Source organism: Rhea pennata, chromosome 14 (assembly GCF_028389875.1).
Source record: "Rhea pennata isolate bPtePen1 chromosome 14, bPtePen1.pri, whole genome shotgun sequence".
NCBI classification, from domain to species: domain Eukaryota; kingdom Metazoa; phylum Chordata; class Aves; order Rheiformes; family Rheidae; genus Rhea; species Rhea pennata.
Genome location: NC_084676.1, coordinates 2,605,844 through 2,626,466, shown reverse-complemented (window position 1 = coordinate 2,626,466; position 20,623 = coordinate 2,605,844). Strand labels below are relative to the sequence as shown.

The 20,623-nt window shown below is 48.1% G+C and overlaps 1 protein-coding gene across 2 annotated transcripts; it reads left to right on the top strand.

Annotated features, from left to right (window-relative positions):
- Positions 1 to 1,862: 1,862 nt before the first annotated feature.
- PCDH12 (protocadherin 12) lies at positions 1,863 to 15,503 on the top strand. Of its 2 annotated transcripts, XR_009959862.1 has the most exons (5): positions 1,863 to 5,026; positions 5,736 to 5,830; positions 7,415 to 7,566; positions 12,977 to 14,415; positions 14,520 to 15,503. XR_009959862.1 is itself a non-coding variant. In XM_062587043.1 (4 exons), exons 1-4 carry the CDS (start codon positions 2,066 to 2,068, stop codon positions 13,339 to 13,341), a joined length of 3,573 nt encoding a protein of 1,190 aa, XP_062443027.1. In that variant the 5' UTR covers positions 1,863 to 2,065; the 3' UTR covers positions 13,342 to 15,503. The 2 variants fall into 2 exon arrangements, 1 of the variants encoding a protein (XP_062443027.1); XM_062587043.1 differs by having other exon boundaries at positions 12,977 to 15,503.
- The last annotated feature ends 5,120 nt before the right edge of the window (positions 15,504 to 20,623 follow it).

Sequence of the window (20,623 nt, the reverse complement as noted above, 5' to 3'; positions counted from 1 at the left end):
GCCCTCTGTGGAGGCCACGGAGCTCGCCCCAGGGACGGGCCCCGTTCTCCTCCCGGCACGGGGCTGCCACATCCGCGTTTTCCTGCGGAGGCCGAGCCAGCTGGCGCTCCACAGCCTTCACCTCTTCGCCTCCAGGGAGGAAAAGGAACCTTCTGGGGCCATGGCAGCCTAAACAGGAGGTGATGGGGAGGAAAAGGATGTGCCTTTTAGGGCTTTTGCAGGGGAAAACGTCCAACCTCCTCAAGGGATTGCATTTCTTTCTTTCTTTTCATGAAATTCCCATGCGGTTCTTCTCCCTCCCCATCCCTGGAAAAGGGGAGATGTGACTAAGGAGGTGGGAGGATGGATCCCCCCCCCAGAAGAAAGCAGCCTCCTGTCCCACCCACCCCCAAGCAAAGTCTGTGCTGTGAGACCCCCGTGTTCGCAGCCGCGGGTCCTCAGCCAGCCCGCGCACGAGAGCGCGCCCACCAGGAGAGCCCACGGGCTTTGTTTAGCCAAGGAGGAAGCGATAGCACAAAGAAGGGAAACGGCTTGGCAAAGGTCCCCCGGAGCGGGTGCCGAATCCAGGAATAGCGCCGTGGCTCCCGCCGCCTCGCCGGTGCTGCCTCCGGCGGCCGAGCGGGCAGGAGGGACGGGAGCCGCCGTGCCAGGCGGTGGCACTGACCCAGCCAGGGCGACGCGGCTGGTCAGCGCCGGGCTGCTCTTCCCCCCCAGAGTCCTTCTATCACGTGTGTTGTGATGTTAAGATGTGCTGCTAAAGATGATCCGCTTGGGGCGGATGCCCTACTCGGAAAGGGATGAGAAGACTTCCACGATAACGTTCCCCCAGTCCGAACACTGTGCGTGGCCTCAAGGCCCGAAAGACAGCCCCGTGCGGAGCATTCGACCCTGCGGCCCGCTGCTGCCCTGCCTGTCTGCACAGGTGGGGATAGCCTAGGAGGAACACACGAAAAAACTTTAAATTGCGCGTGGTGCAATGCATGCCTGTGCACAACCGGCCGGCACGTGGGCAGTGTGGCTGTACAGCCCCGTGGGTGACTGTAAACAGGTAGCACACAGGCGGGAGCTCGGGAGTAAGAGGCTGAAATGAAGCAGAGCGGGGATTTGGGCAAAGCTGGTGCAAAATCCACACTGGGTGAGAAGCAGCACTTGGGAAATCAAGGCAGAGTCGAACGCAAGGCGGCGTGCACGGAGCCAGCGCAGCTGGGCAGGATAAATGGCTGCAGGGCGCTTGCATCTGCCCTTGTGGACTTGCTTTCCTGGTGCCCTGAGTCCACCTGCCCTTGTTTTAAGTGGCAACTTTTCCCAGTGATTCATTAAGGCACTAAAAGTCGCTTTGGTTTGTCCAGGTGAAAGTGTGACATAATCGGAAGCTGTGTACTGAAAAAGACAACGCATGAGCATTGCCCTCCAAACCACCAGTAACGGCAGACCAAGAACCAGGATCCACAGGCTGGATTTAGGCTCCATTAAAATAAAGAATAAAGAATTTAACAGTGCAGGGAACAAGCCTTTAGGATAAATACAATAAGAGCAGTTCATCACCATTTCTAGTCTTTATGGACATCTTTGAGACGTACATTGAGTTTGAAAGTGAATTAGGGACTTCCTGCAAGAGCTGCAGGTTCTGTAAAAATGCATTTTGCAGATCAGGTCAAATAGTTGTGCGGGGTCCTTTAGGCTTGAAATCAAGGGCATTTCCATACCATTCTTGGAGCTGGGAAGCATGCCGCTCCCCAAGCCCCCACCCCCGGGACAGCATTGTACCAAGGCCCCGGTCCTCCCTTTTCCTGTAGGTGGGGTTTCCATAGGAAACACCAGCTCGTCCACCTCCCAGCCCTGGCCAGCGGCCGGCCGGACGCGGTGCTCCCCGACTGAAGCTGCGCTGGTGGCTGTCCTCTTCTCTGGTGCCGAGGCATTTCAGCTCAACAATCACCGGCCTCTTCTGCCTGTCCTCTGGCGATGGTAGGGAAAGGGAGAACTGCTACGCAACACAGCTGGACTTGCAATTTTTGTTCCTTTCTAGTTGGTAACGTGTGCCTATGGGATTTGGAAATGAGAGAGGATGCAAAGGATTTGCAAATACTGTGAGCTTTGTCTGGGCATGCAGAGGTACGTGGACAAACCCTCTGTACTGGGACGGAGCGGCAGTGCGGTTGGCTTTCTCAGAAGCATGCTTTTGCTGTGCCACTTGACTCTTCAGATCCCAGCCTTGTGGTGGTACCTGTTCCTCTCTGTGGATGCCCAGGAGGTGGCCACGTTCACAGTGCAATACAAAGTGTTTGAAGAAGTACCAAATGGAACAGTAATAGGAAAATTATCGGAGCATTTTGGTTGGGGTGAGGGAAGTAAAACAACGGAAACTTTCCAACTGATGCAGTTCCCGAGGAGGTTCCCGCTCCGGGTGGGAAGTGGGGATGGCTTGCTCAGCACTGCCGGGCGGGTGGACAGGGAGCAGCTTTGCAGGCATAATGATCCGTGCTTGGTGTCTTTTGATGTACTGACTGCCCCAAATTTGGCTCTAATCCACGTGGAGATTCAAGTATTAGATATCAATGATAATGGGCCTCAATTTCCAACACCTGAACTGGAGCTGGAGATTTCAGAGAGCGCGTCCTTGCAGACGCGGATCCCGCTGGACCGAGCCTTGGATCTGGACGCTGGCCACAATGCACTCTGCTCCTACTCGCTGTCTCCCAGCGAACACTTTGCTCTGGAGGTTGTCTCGGGCTCTGATGGAACAAAACATGCGGAGCTTGTTGTTGTTAAAGAAGTAGACCGAGAGCTGCACTCTTCTTTTGATCTAATATTGACAGCTGTTGATCATGGGGAACCGCCAAAATCAGGTACCACTCTAATTAAAGTCATAGTTCTCGATTCCAATGATAACAGCCCTGTCTTTGCAGAGAGCTCTTTGACAGTGGAGATCCGGGAAGATGCTCTGCCTGGGGCTCTCCTCATAACAGTCACAGCCACCGACCCTGACCAGGGTCGCAATGGAGAAATAGAGTACTGCCTCAGCAAGCATGCTCCCCTGGAGGTGCTGAGCACCTTCAGCATCGATGCCCGGACTGGCAGGGTTGTCCTGAAGCACCCCCTGGACTACGAGGAAATCCACACCTACGAACTGGACATACAGGCCAGAGATCTGGGCGCCAATCCCATCCCTGCGCACTGCAAGATCCTCATCAAAGTGCTGGATGTCAACGACAACGCCCCTGATGTTCACATCACTTGGGCTGCCCGAGTGCCTGTGCTCTCCGAGGCCCTTCCCAAAGACAGCTTTGTGGCTCTGGTGACTGCTAGTGACCCCGATTCAGGAAACAACGGACAAGTGCATTGCTCTCTTAGTCAAGGATATGAACACTTCAGGCTGAAAAGGACCACCAGCCACAGTTACATGCTGATGACCAATGCCACCCTGGACAGGGAGCTCTGTGCTGAATACAACCTGACCTTGCTGGTGCAAGACCAGGGCAATCTCTCCTTAGCCGTGCTCAAGTACCTCACTATTTGTATCAGTGATGTTAATGACAATGCCCCCGAATTTGAAAAGGGTACCTATGACACTGCCATTGCTGAGAACAGGCCATCACCTTCTTACTTGATTACTGTCAGTGCCAATGATCCTGACTTAGATTTCAATGGAAAAATCACCTACAGCATCCAAGATTCCTTTGTTTCAGGTCTGGTCTCTATTGACCCCAGCACTGGGGATATTTTTGCCCTCCAAGCTTTTGATCGCGAACAAATGAGCAGCCTTGAGTTCCTGGTGACAGCAGAAGACGGTGGTCAACCCAGACTCATGTCAAATGTCTCTGTGAGGTTGGCCGTGCTTGACGAGAACGACAATGCTCCCGTCATCACCGAGCCGGCACTGGTGGGAGGCACAGCGACGATTTCTGTTCTCATCAGCCCGGAGACAGGGTGCTTCTGCACAGCCCCTGGGAACTGGAGTACCCCTGGGGCAGCACCTGTCAACGTGACATGCATGTCCTGCTCGGTCGCTCCCTTGCTTTTTACCATTGCAGCCAGGGACCTGGACTCTGGCCTCAACGGGGCTCTCCAGTATGCCATTGTGGGTGGGAATGATGCTGGGCTTTTTGTCCTCCATCCGCTCTCAGGGCAGGTGTTCCTCAACTCCAGCAATGCCAGTAGCCTGGCTGGGAGTGAGAGGGAGCTGGCGATACGGGTGAGTGATGGAGGCGACGTGCCCCTGCACACTCAGGCCTGCGTGCAGTTAGTTTTCAGAAATCATGGTGCTTTCTCCAGAACTTCAGCTCAGGAGTCTCAGAGACTGAGCTCATCAGTGGTCACTGTAATCTGCCTGGCTGCTCTCTTGGGCATGTTCCTTCTTATTTTGATTTTAATTGTGTCTTTGTGCAAAAAAGAGAAGAAGGACAGCATGGCCTACAACTGCAGGGAGGCAGAGGATGCCTACAGGCAGCAGCAGCTCAAGAAGCCGCACAGGCAGATTCAGAAGACAGACATACACTTAGTCCCGGTGCTCAGGAGCAGATCGGATGGGCCCAGAGAGGCCGAGCTCCTGCGTCCCTGTGAGGAGGCCCTGCTAAGTGAGGGTGCCATGGACTCCAAGCGTGGGGGCTCCCTGCAGGCTCCCTTCCACCTGACCCCCACCCTCTATCGGACCCTGAGAAACCAGAGGAACCAAAGGGACTCGGATGAGCAGCAGGATGCTTTTAATCTCACTCTGATGCAACGCCGGCCCTGCCAGCCTCACAGACTGAGAAATTCAGCCAAAGAGCCGGTGGGCCCTCCAGATGCACTGCCTCATTGCAAGAGCTTGGTGAAGCCACAGCTGAGGCCAGTCGGAGACCCCTTGCTGCCACCTAACCAGCCTGTGGGCACTGCTTTGAAGGGACGGAGCAATGCTGAGGCAGACGGGGTGCCTGGTGAGGCCCAGCCCCACCAACACATCCTCAGGAGCCTGGTCCGGCTCTCGCTGGTGGCGCTCGCAGAGCAGAGCCCCACAGGAGAATTTGCCATGGAGTCACCCCCAGTCCAGGTAGGAACTGCCCCATGGGTTGTTGGAGATGGGAAAAAAATCCCCAAATCCTGAACAGGTTGCTCAGAGAGGTTGTGGAGTCTCCATCCTTGGAGATATTCAAAAGCCATCTGGATAGGGTCCTTGGCAACATGCTTTAGGTGACCTTGCTTTAAAAGGGGGGTTGGGCTGATGATCTCCAGAGATCTCCCTTCCAACCTCAACCATTCTGTGATTCTGTGACTGCGATTCTTGTGCTCCCTGGGTTTGTGGGAATGCACCTTGAATGCAAAAATCAGCCTGGTGGTGTGCGATGTGGTCTCTTTCCCAGGCCCTGGACAGATACAATTTGGGTTGAACGAATGGCATCCCTGCCATGGGAATGGTCTCCAGACACCCACCAGGACATCTGGGCAGTGGGTGTGGAGAACGGCTATCACACAGAGATGGGGATGGTCTTGGGTTAGCTTCTCCCAACCAAGGGGAAAGGGTGCGTGCTGGGAGGGCATGACCTGCAGAAACAGCACCATGGATGGAGGGGAAGTGCTGGGGCCAGGTGGGCTGCTTGATCTCTTGTTTTTCCACTGCAGAATCTCCAAGTGGGGATGCCTAACCATCTGCAGAAGGAGGAAATGCTATAAAAAGGCAGCACAGTTTAGAGGGGACATCCTGGCAGGAAGCATCTTGAGTGGTGATTGCATGGGCTCAATAGGCTTTTCCTGTCTTACAGCAAATCTCTCAGCTGCTGTCGCTGCTGCACCAGGGCCAGTTCCAGCCCAAAACAAATCACAGGGGAAACAAATACACAGCCAAGAATGGCAGCAGGTAAGGTTCGCTCTCAGCCCATGCCTCCCCTTAGTGTCTCTGCCTGCTGCTGCTTCAACTTCACCAGCCCCAAAAGCCTCCAGAGCAGGAGAGACCAGCTTGTCCCCAGTTTCTCTGACCTGAGCCTTGGAAAGTGACTGGTCGGGGAGGTACACAGTCATGTACCTGGCACAGAAGCCACTGTTGGCAGGTCCTCCCTGTGGAGGATGGTGGCTCCTCTGGTCCCACGTCCATGCTGACACAGCTATGCGGCTTCCTGCTCAGGCTGCACTTTGTCTCCTCCCTGAAGCACCTTCATCTCCCAGCTACTTCCGTATCTGCCTCTGTAGCTTCCTCCGCTGCCAGGATCCATCTGCTTGCCTTTGCTGGGGAAAGAAACAATGTGTTCAGATGCAATGAAACAGTGCACTGATGAGCACTCTGAGCTACAGCTCTGGAGGCTGCAGGCACAAGGACAAGATTTCTCACTGCTCTGACTTGCTCTGGGTACTTTCTTGGAGATGTCATTGCCTGTTGACATGAATTCAGTACATCTGTCCCTGTGCCAGGAGGTCACAGAAGAGGACTTGAGATATTCCAGCTGTGTGTTGAAGACAACCCTAGGCAGAGAGGAACTTTAAAATGGTCCCATTAAATTATGGTGCTTACATCTCTGGGTGAATGGCCCTGGTGAGGGAGGGAGGCATTTTCCTCTGCACCCCACTGCCTCCAGCTTATTGATGGTGAAGGGGTGCGTGGCAGCACTCAAGGTAGCTGCGGGGCCAATGAAGCCACCAGCAGGAATGTCTGGACACTGATGCCTTCAGGTTTGCAAAGAGTCTCTGCTTGAAGGCATGTGTGTTAGAGAACGAGTGAGACCCAGTGCTGGAGATGCTGGTGCAAGACTGGGCTGGGCTGTTCCATGTACAAGTATCTCCTCTGGATTCACCAGAAAGAGCCAACAGTTCCTTGTTGGTTCAGGGCAATGCCTCACTGCAAAAGGAAAAATGCTCTCTAGCAAGAAATGTGGAGAAGCCTGGTACCCAGCCTGAGCCCGGTTTTCAGAGGATTCATGTCAATGCAGAGCCCAGTGCTTTGGTTTACATGAATATTAAAAAGTAACAGATTAATGATTTGGTGGGAACTAAAATGATGGCAAAAGTAGTGATTCAGAAAATCTCTGCAAGCTTCCCCACCTCCTAAGGGCTCCTCTAAGCTGACTCATCTGGGGGCCGTTTGCAGATGGCTGGGGTGCAAGGAGCCCACAGGTTGCTGCATTGGAGGGCTGGAGCTGAGCCTGGCCCTGCCCCGAGAATCAAAGGAGCAGTGCGTGGGGGAATGGTGAGGCTGAGATCTTGAACCTACTTTTGGTACAGCAGAAGATCATGTCCTATTAGCAAGCTATGTATGCAAAATTAGGGAAAATCCCCTGATTGAATGTAACAAAATTTGACTAGTTGGCTTCTAAAAGCCTCTGAGATGTGTGTCATTTTACGGAGGATAAAGACAGCCACCTTCATAATAATAGCCCAGGTAGGGATGAAGCAGACCAGTGCTGACAGTTCGGGTATGATTTCAGTTTTTTTGCCCTTGGCCTCCCTGCAGGGCTGCGGGGCTGGATGCCGACTGCCTGAGTACGAAGGACAGTGGCCATGGAGAGAGCGAGGCAGAAGACCGCGATTCAGAGAATGGGTTTGAACTTTCCATGCAGCAGCTGGTGGGGGAAGAACTTGAGACCCTTCTGGACCCGCAGGCAGGTGAGACTATCTTGTTGCATATGCTACGTGCTGGGGCCCTTCTGGTGGGCATGCTGGGACTGGCAGTGGGCTCAGGCAGTGGGATCTCCTCGCGTAACACCTATGTAGAAGATGAGGCTGGCCAGCCCAAGGACGTCTAGCCTTGTTGGGAGGGTCTGACAGCAGCAGACCCTTGGCACAGCATGTGAGAATGCACCAGCCTACGATACCGGCCCCAAGCAAGCTACAGCGAAGGGGCTTGTTGAGCTTTACAGTGGCTTGGTCATGTGTTTAGTCACCCGCGGTAGAAACTCCACACGTTTGTCTCCTCTGTTACTGAGCTTATTTGTAAAATCGCCCTCCGTGTCACCGTGACTCACAGCTTACGTACCAGCTCCACTGCCCATGCCGGTGTGAGCCCATTCCTTTGGTGACTCCTAGGCCTCTGCATGCTGTTTAAGATACACTTACATCAGTGGTATCAGGAAGTTTTCTGGTTTGTTTTTCGTTCCTTTGCTGCTCAAGCCCTGCGCTGAGCTCCGTCGTTAGACGGTTCGTGGTAACTTCAAAAATCCCTCCTCTGCATGGTGGGAGAGCCATCAATACGGGAAGCGTTCTCTGTGTCAATCGTTCAACAGCTATCGACACAGAACGCCGCCAGCAATTTCCTTTTCCTCCCGCCCCCCCCTTAAGCCACTCAGTATCATCAGGTCTTTCAGCAACTCCCTGCAGTCAGTTTGGCTTTTACCTCTTTTGAGTATTTTAGTAGCATCAACACTAAAGCCACCCACTTTTCTACATCGTTTACCGCTATATTGAATAGCAGAGGTCTCATATTCTGGTGAGATTCTACTAATGATGAGCTCTGGTTTGGGGGAAGATTATTTATTCCTACCCTTCTTTCCTAGCTTTTAACATGTATTAGTCCCTGCTAGAGACTTGCTGTTAATTCTAGGGCTGCTTAGGGCCTTTGCGAGTCTCTCTTGGTGCTCTTCTGGAAGCCCAAGTGCACCAGGACTCTGTCTGCCTCCTTCAAAGACTCCAGAAAGCTGCAAAATAGAATTCCTCAGCCTGCAAACGTCCTGTCAGTTCTTGTCCTTATAGCAGGTATTCATCTATCTACTGAGGCTCATCTATCTACTGAGTCTCAGCTATAATGATTTCTGTGAATTTGTCCAGACTGTATCCACCTTTATGCACATAAAAACTTGTCACAATTTCTGCCTTCCATCCCTCTGATACCATATTCATTTCAAGCAGGAGCTAACGAACAACAGTTAATAAATGAAGCAATTTCATATTTGAGTTCCTTTAGCACTCTTGGGTGAATACCATCTGGGCCTGACATTTCCTACATGTTCATTTTATTGATTTGTTCTTAAAAAAAAAATCTCTTCTGCTGGCATTTCAATTCGAAGGAGTTAGGCTGACTCACGTCCTGTAGCAAAGACTGCATCGCAGAGCCTGTGCCCTCCTATAGAGCAAGCAGAAGCACGAAGAATTCATCTAGGGTTTCTGCTGTGGCCGTAACTTCTTTGAATGATCCTTTTACACCCCAGCCAGTACTTGCTCCTACTGCGCAACCTACTCTCTACATCCACTGGGTTGGAAAAAGGGTCTTAGCAGCCTTTGGTGCGATGGTCGGCAGAAACGTTTTTGGCCTGCCTTACTACGGTTTTAGGCTCAGCTTGCAAGTCTGCGTTTTGAATAGTCTCCGTGCCACTTGGAAGTGAGTTGTTAGCACCCAGCAAAGTAAATTTGAGAGCGACTGCAGTAAATTCCACTTTAACTCCGGACTCGAGGGTTTTCTGTGCCCTTGTTCAGCAGGGCGAGAACGACGCTGGTTTAGTCTCTTTGCCCTCCTGCCCTTCTAATAATGAGCAAGTCAAAAAAGGGCTGTTAACAGCAAAGTTACTGTGGGGAAGGTGAACTGAGAAAGACAGTAGAAAAGCTGCCTGGAAAGGCCCTCAAGCCTGCTTAGCTCTCTGTACCAGGCTATTGCATGTGGTCTTGTAGTCAGGCTACTTTCTACTTATGAAGACAAATTAGGATCTGACCGGTGTCCAGGCAGTGCTTTCTGCCCACATCTGGCTGCCAGCGGGGGACAGCATCGGTGTCTTCCTCCTGCCCCATGCAGCCAAGAGCTTCACCAGCTCCACGTGCTCACCCAAGGCCCTAGACCGCTGACCCCACAGGGACTCTCACGTGCCAGGCCACCATCGCCAAGCACTGGAATGCTCCCTGGTTTGCAGGTTCCTTGCACTGCTTATTGCTGATGATGGTGCAGAGGAGCTGTGCCACAGTGTCAGTGGAGAGCACCAGGAGAGGCTTTAGGTGGCTGCCTCCTCAGATTTAAAGGTCTTCAGAAAGGAGCCAACTCCAGCCTAGGGCTGCACTGAGGTGCTGACACTTGCCAGTTCATAGAATCATAGAATCAGTAAGGTTGGAAGGGACCTCCGAAGATCATCTAGTCCAACCTTCCCGCTCAGTAGGGTCACCTAGAGCATGGTAGACAGGGTTGCATCCAGGCGGGCCTTGAAGATCTCCAGAGAAGGAGACTCCACCACCTCTCTGGGCAACCTGCTCCAGTGCTCCGTCACTCTCACAGTGAAGAAATTCCCCCTGACATTCAGGCGGAACTTCCTGTGGTTCAGTTTCTGCCTGTTGCCTCTTGACCTTGTTCCAGTAAGGTCCTAGTGGACCTACTCAACAAAGCTGGCCAGATCCAGTTCTGCCCAGTCAGGCAGCATCTGATACGACTCCAGCTAGCAAATCTCTGCTACAGACAGACATATCCATGTTGCATTGACACAATGGGAAAAACTCTGTACTAAATTATTTAGATTTTTGCAGTAAGCAAACTTAAGTTTGCTTGAGACTATGTCAGTGTGGTTTCCTGCCCCTGCAGTAGTGCTGGACATGACAAATAAGGCAAAGTTGGCTTTCTGTGATGAAAAATAATTTTATCCATGAGCCCAAATCTTCCCACAAAGACAGCAGACTGCAGAGCTGCTGGACTCCTTCCTCCTCTCCCAAACACAAACAGAGAAGTGGACTTGCATCCTGAGTTACGGAGGAAGGAAGCATTGCTCGTGCTCAAAAGTATCATAACAGCTGGTTGAGGCTGTCTGGGCCTTTGTGTTATTCACGGTGAGGGGAAAACTGAGTGAATAATCTGCCCTAGCCAGCAATTTGTTTGTTTATACTATAAGGCTGAACCCTGAGGACTATGTATTAACACCTATCCCATACCAGGGAAATGCAGAGCAGTCACAGCAGCAGAGAGAAAATGCAGCTTTATTGATTTTATATATATAACTCCCCCCCCCCCAAACCCAAATGCTCATTAAAATGACACAGTAAAGAGCTATGGGTCAAATTAAACATACCTAATTGTGAGATTTCATGGTCACAGTGGCCAGGAAGATCAGCACACCAAGTGCCAGCTCTCCGCCAAAACCAGACCCCTATACTACCCCGTTTCAGAGCTGAAGTATCAAAATATTCAGAGAAGGTGCACAGTAATTCTCTTGCCATTCCTGATACGCTCCTGGGCAGTTTCTCTGGAGTACTCTGTTAGCATTTAGCGAACACTGGGTGCTGTTCCTTACACTTGGGCCATCTCTTAAGGGACAACCACTAAAAATGAATGGCAGAAAATACTGCAATTGCAAGAAAAAAAAAGGAAAAAAAAGAAACCCTCCAAAACAAACCCTGAAAATTAAGCAACATGAAAAAAAAAAAGGCTTTAACTGAAACAAAACCTATGTAACATATACCGTCTTTACTCACCATGCTTTCAACAGGTTTGAATACCAAACTTTCCACACTTTGGGACACAATTTTGTTTCAGAGGAAAAGGACTGATCACTTAGTAGGCTGAGGAAGGAGACCTGTCTTGGGAATTGGCCAGCCACTGACTGAAGACCACATGTCCCAGGCTGTGGCAGGTTATTGATTAGTCTGTCTTCTGGAAGCAGCATGATTAAGTGTATGAGAATAGGGATCATCCTTTCAGAGATCACTTTAATAAAGTTAGTCAGTAATTATAATAATGGCACAAACTTGTGCCATCTGATTGGGCCTGTCATGGTATTTGATGTTTTATTATCAGATGCGAGTTACTTGTTTTGCTGCTAACTCAAGAAGCATTTCACTGACTTGGCTGTCACCTCAAACCTTCCAGCTTTTGTGGTTCTGGAGCATGCTTTGGAAATGAAGAAATGCAGGGCTAGAAGGGAGCTTCTGTGCACCATATCAGAGTCTCTTCATCAACTGCTAAGCTCTACCTTAAAAACAAGAATTCCTGTTTCCTTTCCTGCTGTCTGTTGAGGAAGCTATTCTAGGCCCATGCTGCTATGGGGTCCTTCCTTTAATTTCCAGTATGTATTTATTCACGGACAATTTATAATCTCTTCTTCTCGTGCCAATACTATTTTGAGCGTAAATACTTCCTTTGTCGGTGCTTACCTCATCAAAATAACAACAGGTTGCAATCCAATCTCCTATAAGCATTTACTTTCTTAGGATAAACAACCCTATATCTTGGGGTCTCTATCTTGTAAGCTTAGACTCATTCCTGTTTTCATCTCAGTCTTCTCTGCAGTTCTGTCATTTCAAATCCTCTTTCCTAGCGATGGATGATCAAATTTGTATGTAATACTCTTAACAGGGTCTTGTTGGACCTAATAATAATACCATGGATGTGTATCTTTTTTATGCCAACAGGGAATACCTTGACCAACATATTTTATGATTTCATTTGCCCATTTCAGGGCAGAATCACATTATTGATGCATTAATGAGCCTGCAATCAACACCCACTCCAGGCTCCCACTGTTCCTCATCTGTTTCCAATTGATGAACAACTACTTTATAGCTCAATTTTTTGTTACTAGTCCTCAGCCATCCAGCTGTGCAGTTTATAATCTAGAATTTCATTCCACTTCTGTTATTACTTTTTTCACAATGATCTATTTCTTTTTGGTCTCAGTCTGCCTGTTTATCAGCAAATTCCCACTTCTAAAGTGACTCCTGAGGAAGTCTACTAGTGACCTTTTTTCTGCCTGATACTTCCCCCCTTTGAAAGCTTTCCATTGTTGTCTCCCCTTTAGCCAGTCCCAAACCCCCACTTTCTCTGGCTTTGCTAACAATTTATTGAAGTGCCACTTGAAATTGCAATAAATGAGAAAGCAAAGTGATCCTAACAGTTATTATATATATATAAAAAAAATCACTGGAGTTTTAAATCAATTCTGGTTTTTTTAAGCTGCTGGTGTGAGTAACACCACTGGTAGCTTATCCTTAGACTTGCTTTCAATTACTTCCTCTCACAGTTGATCTCAATAAGTCTCCTCATTTCTCATTTTTTCCTCGTCTGGTCTCCCCCGCTACATATCTCACCAACAGTTCTTGTTCTCACTCCCTCCAGAGCTGGCCCTCAAGAGGCTGACGGCTGCAGACCCAGAATGGGTAGCTCGGCTCTCCTTGCCGCTCACCGGTAGTTACAAGGACAATGTTTTCTCCCCTGATTCTCTGCATTCACCTCAGGACCAGGAAGCTGCAAGGCAGGAGAAACCAAGGACCTTTGAGACATTTGGCAAAGTTACTGAGTCTGACTCGAGTGCTACTGGGACAAAACTGGCCAGCACTTTCCTTTCAGAAATGAGCACCCTCTTTGAAATGATTTTATCCCAGAAGGTCCAAGTCCACAACGAAACAGGCTCAGGGCTTCTGCGGCAGCTGTCAGCACGTGGGAAGAGCCTTGGACTGGATGACAGTGCTCCTGTTCTGTAGGCAGCTTGGCAGCTGTGAGAAGAAGAGGAGAGTCAAACAGAGCTTTCTGTATTTAGGGTGCGCAAGTATGTGTCATAACAGGTTCAACAGAATCATAGCAACATCCACATCTAGACTAATCATGACAGGCATGTTTCTTCCTTTGCCAAGCCACATCAAATTTCCCCATGACTGATTTCACCTTCTTTAGCTCTCCTCCAGCTGTCTGTTCTTGCCTCGCTCTCTTTCCTATTCTTCCATCCCCATCTTTCAATCACACTCAAGTCATAAAACAGAAGAGCCACAGCAGGTAGATTAAGAAAGGAGGTTTTTTAGATTATCCACAAGTACAACACAATCAGATATAGCCACGTGATCATGGACTGTGTACCACGGACATTGTACTACCAGTCATGGACTTTGCAACATGCTGCAGAATTGGCCCAAAGGATCTCAGTTCTTATTTAAAATAAAAATGTTTTTTTCTAACACTAACATCTCTGGGATAAAGTCCAATACAACTGACATAATGGTGTATCTGCAGAAAGCCTGAAATAGTAACTTAGAAATGGAGATCTGCGTATTTTCTTAGGGTGAGCATTCTGGCATTGTGATTCTACTGCTGTGAACTCTGCTTTTTTGTCAAATACCCCAAATTCAGCACTTCTGCTCTGGAATCTGTCCTATGGCTGCACTAAGTACCCACAATTTCTTTCTCCGTGCTCTCTTTTGAGGCCCCTGAATTACAGACCATATCCCTTGCCTAACAACAGGCAGCAGATGGATGGAGCCTACCAAGGTAATCTGGGAAAAGGGAAGCATGAAAATACTGTCTTTAAATATTCACGCACAAGCTCCACCCATGTTACCGTTTTCTGCTTTGATCTGAATGTATGTGAGCAGTAAGACTGTTTTGGGATAACAGCACATGTGGAAAAACTAATTTACAGACATTAGTAATAGAAGGGGGAGTAACAGGTGTTGCTAACCCTGGAGGTTTGTACTCACAGAGAATGGAAAGACAACAGTGGCATAAGCGTCCGGAGTAGAACCGTAGGCTCACACAGCAGTTTGTGGACGAGACTTGTATATGGGGTGAGTAGCAGAGGAGTTGTGGGAGAATGGAGACCACAGGTAAGTCTTTTTGGATCATACAAGTAAGGGGCTCTGCTTTCCATACCATACTTTTTGCCATCCAGTTATGACACGAAGCCTCAGAACAAACTTGGAGCGCTCTGCCAAAGTGGCTGGTGGCTATATAGGTGAGTGTCATGCTATGGGAATGAGGGTAACCCATCACCTCCACTTCCAGCAATGCACAGCACCATTGCTTGCTAACTGACCACAAAAATCAAGTTGAAAAGAGTTTGAAAGACTGTCACAGTGCAGGGTCAGAAGTACTTTATATACACTGTTTTCTTTGCTTTGCCATCTTTGTTACCAACACTGCACTGACTTCTCCACAAATACTGCAGTTCACAACACAGGTCTCTCCAGAGCTAATTTGCTGATGCTGGGGACATTGTGGACATTGTGTCACATTGCTGGATCATATTTGTGGCTCTCATCTGTACCGCAGCACCACCCCACAGACCTGGTCCTGAGCGTCTTCAGTGTCCACCCACCTTCCTTTCCCACACGCTTAGAGGTAACAGCGCCCTGCTTTTAGTGTGTACCCACACAAGCCAGAGCAGCAGGGCATCATACACATAATTTAAAGCAGAGAAAATGAAAAAGCTGCATGTCTATACTCTTGGGACTAAATGGCAAAAGCAACAGAGTATGATTCTCCCAGATGGGCTCTTTAATATCCAAAACACTCACTGTTACAGCTGGAACCTCCCAAAGTGCTTTACACATGACCCCATCTCTAGCTATAAACTATAGTGATAGGTTTACCCCAGTCTTATACTGCCACGCTGCTAACAGAAATGTCTTGGTGCTTTGTTTCACAAACAGAACAGGCTTTTGCACAAAAACAATGACAGTGAGCCAAATTTTAACTGAGATGCAGCTGTGCAAATTGTGAGGGAGGCATATCTGTGACTACGAGGAAATATAGCCCTATATGATTCTCCCGCATCTTGGGAATACACATGGAAGAGAAACACACGGTACAATCTCACATCTTCCTCTGGAGCTTTACTTTGATGTCCCTGTCAAAGGACAATCTTGATGCAAAAATACACCACAATAAACAGATTTAAAAGAAGACAAAGTCCTCTCTCTTGGTTTAGTTTCCTGATTCTGCAAACTGCCTTCAGCCCCCTCCCCCCCCCCCATCCTCTACCTCTGTCCTGTCCTAACCAACACGTAAGCATGCCATGGATTATCATAGAATAGGAAATCCACCCGAGGAATTTCCTGCTAATTGCATCCTGCTTGATAAAGGAAATGGCCTAAGAAAGTCCGGTCTGAACAGTAGGAGAGACCAGACTGTAAGAACAAGTCAGAGCTTTCAGCTGTGTTGAGCCATGGCCGTGCCCCTCCCTTGCTGAATGGAGACCACAGCAAGTTCAGGAGAAGGCCAATGCCCTTGTTTTTCAGAGCCTCATCTGCACAAAGCACCAGAGCAACATGGCTACAGGAAGTTGGACAGTTTGCACAAATGCCCTTGAACCAGTTTAAACTTGTGTGGACAAATGGCCTTTTCTGGATTCAGCTTCACTAGGGACAAATAACATTATCGCACCAGCTGCTTGCCTGACAGTGGCTACTACCCACTGGGAGCACCCCCTGCCCACTTCAGTGAAAATAAGCTGGCTTGCTTAGCGAAGTTGTACAATATAAATTTTGAAGCTAACCTGGCTCATTGTGACTGAAAGGGGCTGCAGTGTGCCCATGGCAGCAGCTCACTGTCAGATCTGAAGGAAAAATAACTGGTGGCTGAAGGCCACTGACAAAGATGCAGGATGGCTGATGACATCCATTACTTTCACCATTGCAGGTGGACCCATAAACCATATCCCACAAAACCTGTGCCTAATAATCAGAATCCACCCTTTTGCTTGCACTTCTTGGAAAAGGTTATAAGGTAGATTAAATTGCTGCAACATCAATGTATAGAGAAATGCCGATCGTGCTGACAGCAAAATCACTGTAGGAACAGCAAGCCCTAAAGTGAGATCAAACTGCCTGAGAAGGTGCAAGCCAGGCCCATCACAGAGCTAGCTGCCAACACCAAGGCTTGTAAACCTCAGCAGGGGACTCACTTGCAAGATGTGGTGCACCACTACTGGAATTATAGCCCCAAATCATACCACTAGGGCATAGTATGGGTCAGAGTAATTCTGGACTGAAGTGTAGCAGCATATAGAGAATCCTTGTGTTTGTAGGCAGAGGGTCAGACTATGTGGATGGATGGGAGATACTGCAAGATCTATTTAGAAAAACCACTGTACTTCAAAATTGCTCCTGTTCTATTAACAAAAAGCTTTCTCTTTCCATTCACTACTGGCCTGTTTCCAGTCCCACATGGACTGAGAAGGTACGTCTTCCCTTTTGCCTCTTTGTTTCACCCATCAACTGCTCTAATAACAGCAGTGGCTGCGACTCTGAACTCTGCAATTCCAGTGGACTTGCCTTGTTTTCTGGGATGTGGCTCCATCCTGAACTTCTGAGTGTGATTGTGTGGAGTCTGTCTGCGCTCCAAGAGTGGGGCAGGGTAAGGACAGATTGTCTTGTCTGGGAGGCTTGGAGACCTGCAGGCATGTGCTCAATAGCCCAGAAACAGGGACTAGAGGAAGATGCTCTTCTTAATCCAGAAGAGGTTGGACGCCTTCTTTCCACATCTGAAAGTATATTAAAAACAAGGTATCAATGGAGCACCATACTGTGGGAATGGCTTTGCCTCTTCAGTTTGACTAGAAAGAGTTGGTAAAAAATGAAAAGAACTGAGAAAAAAAAAAGAAAAAAAAAAAAAGCACTTCCAGCCACACTGCCCTTTCCTTCAGTAAAAAAAAAGCTCCTTTTTGCCATGGTCCTGTGCTTTCCTTCCTCCGGCAATATGGGCCCCACTCTTACGGGGGCGCAACATGACGCAGTCCTGCATGCCCCTTCTTCCCTGTTGTCTGTGATACCTTCCATCTCCTCCTCTATTGCTTGTATTCTCTGCTGAGCGTTCCTGTTCCCTGCAGCAGCTGACTGTCGATAGTGTCTCATTGCTTCTGCCAGGTCCTGCTGTACTCCAAGGCCCTTCTCATAGCAAATGCCCACGTGATACGTGCTTTGGGAATCCTAGCCACAGAAAACAATGCAGCAATCAGACCCACAGCATGGAGAAGTGACCACAGTATGTGAAAGAACAGACAGTCTTTAACACCTACTCCTCTATCTTTGGTCCCTCAAACTGTATCTTCAGTCATTTAGTTCCTTCACTGAAGGCATTCTCAAGCAGAATTTCTCACCAGGTATTTCCAACTCCATTCCTTACCACCCCTTTCCAGTTAAATTCACTGATTTCTCCTCAACATCCAGGCCTGTGTCACAGGAACTAATAAGTAGCTGTCCCCATAGAGCATCCAGATTGTGTCAGGGGTCACAGCTAAGGGGACTCAGGCAGCCTTGACTGCACCCATATCCTGATCACACCCAAACTGTGAGCACACCCTGTGGCTTGCCCTATTATAGTCCACACAGAAGTCTTAAAAACATAACAAATATCACAGAGGTGCTTGCTGCCAAGGTTGGAAGATTCCCCTTGGCAACCCCTGCGATGTATCAGGATTACAACAGAACATCCCACCAGTATCCTGCTCAGCCCCACCCAATGCTACTTCAAAAGAAAACTCAAGCAGCGGAAATGAAGTCAAGCAAATAAGCACTACAGAGAAAAAATGAACACTACTCATACACAGCTGCTGAGAATGAACTAGAAAATAGCGGATGTCACTGCAAATGGCTCAGTAAAGCCAAATCCAAACAATAATGTTTGTGGGTCAGTTGGGCACTTTATCTTTGAGACCTACTGGGAGTAAAAGGATCCCACCAGTAGCGAAAAAGCATGATGACAGTCTTGTGAAGATGCTAAAAAGACTATACGGGCTAGTGGTCACACAGAACTTAGGTTCCTAATATTGGAACAAGGGGATACTAAGACCCTACTCCAAAAATCTGACTAATGGGAGAAACATAGTAAATTAATTTTCCCTTGAAATACCTGGTATACAACATAACTTGAATTGTATCACTGCCAGAAATGTGATCTAAACAAGGCTTTGCAAAAAGTGTGAGCAGTAAATTTTAATAAAGCCATGAGAAAGGAACATATTGCAGGTGTTGCTGTCTGGGATGTAGCTGGTGGAGGAAAAGAAAGAACTCAATGAGTGAGTGCTTTGCAGAATGTTGCAATTCTCAGTTTATGACAGCACAGAACTTCTTGAGAGATGAGATAAACACGCTGAAGGACTGGCACTTCAGATGTGACAAAATACAGGGTTAAATAAACATAAATTATTCCCCTAGCTGTTTCTTACATGATGAACACCTCAAAGTCAAGACTGCCAGGAGAAGATATCCCCAAACTAGTATGGCATAAATGGTTGTGAGATACTTTGAAATCTAAAGTCAGCCACAGTTCTCCAAGAACACTGTTTATATTGTATGGTTGCTCACCAAAACTAAGGAAGAACAACACAGAAAACAGCAACCGAAGTTAAACACAGTTCTCTGAAGTGCCACTGTGCTTGGAACAACGTTTGTTGTTGCTGCTCTCGGCTTTAGCACAGAGCAACAACCTGAGAAAGAAACCCTGAACCAATGGCCTTTTGTGTTTTTCCCTTTCTAGAGTTTTAGCTAAATACTGCAATCTTTGCTTCACCTATAGCCAACAGTCTTTTATCCAAGCTAAGTGACACACTTCGGAGTGCTCTGTTGCCGTGGGTAATGGGAGAAGGACATACTTGTGGATACTTCTCCCAGGAGAACATGCTATGGGGTCTGTACACATGCCTACCACCAATGATGAGGTAAAGGGCTGAATGGTACATCTGTAGCCAGCACCCACCAGGGAATAGAGAGCTGAGGAAACAAGGCTGAGTTCTGAGAACTGTCAAGGGTTGTGACTAAAAGACCTGCAAAAAACTGACTACTAGGAAGTACTGCTGGGAGCAGCAATTATCCTGCCAGATTTTCTGTTTTTAAGGGCTTACTACGGTTTCAGTAAAGGAAAACTTCCAGCAGATTGTGGAATTAAATACTGTATCAACCACCAAGAACATGATCTCTGAGCATTTGGAGTTAATCTAATCTGGTCTCACCACCGATCTGATAGAGTCTGCATACTTAAATTGGGTGAAAACTGAAGTGGTAAAATCTGCAAGTGACAAAGTCATTCAGAGTGATCAAACTTATTGTAAAGAATTAATTTCAGAAGATGTCACACACTAAGCATGGGCAACACAATGGCAGATGAAAAATATTGAAAAATGTGTTGACAAATGTAAAGGAGTGCATATAAAAAGAAATTTGTGAGTCCCTGTGATAATTTCCTGTAACCAACAAGTCAGAAGCAGTCAAAAGGGCAAACAATGCTAGGAAACAGTAGAATTCAGGAATACAGAACAACGCAGAGGATCTCATGTCAAATCCCTAGCATGGCTCCATCCTGAGTCCTGTTTTGATTCAGGCATCTTTAAATGGACAAAGGAGAATGTGAGGAATATAGAACACACTGACAAGAGAAATGGAACAGCTTAGCTACACACAGAGAGAAAATAAACCAGCACTGTGCAGCTTGGAAAAGCAATGTCTCAGAGGGCATAAAGAGGGCAACAGAATCAGCAATATCAGCCAGAAGAGTGAATAGTTACTCACTTTTTCCCATTACACAAAAACTGTGGGAACTCAATTTAAAACGAGCAAGTTCTTCAGAAAAGAAAATAGCCTTTAAAACAGAGCGCAAGCTGAAAAGTGAACAATGTCACACTGCTCTGAAGAAGCAGAGCTTTGGATGCAGAAACCAGGCTGCACAACTTGCAAGGTTACGCTTTCACTCCACTGAGTGCTGGCAAGGCCTTAGCAACAGTACTATGCCCAGACTGCGGCACTGCCCTTCAACAAAAGTGTGGGTCACTTGGAGAAAGTTCAACAGAGAGCAAGAAAATCGCCTGCAACCTAGACAACGTGACATGCAAAGAGAAACTGAAACAACTGGGTAAGGCTGAATACGGATTCAAGTATTCAAGTTGTTAAAGTCCCTGCAATGAAACAGAAATAATCTGCTCATTGTCTCTATGGAAGATAAGAAATAACAGGTCTCTTTCAAAGAGCAGATTCAAGACAGACACAACAAAGTCCTGTTAAT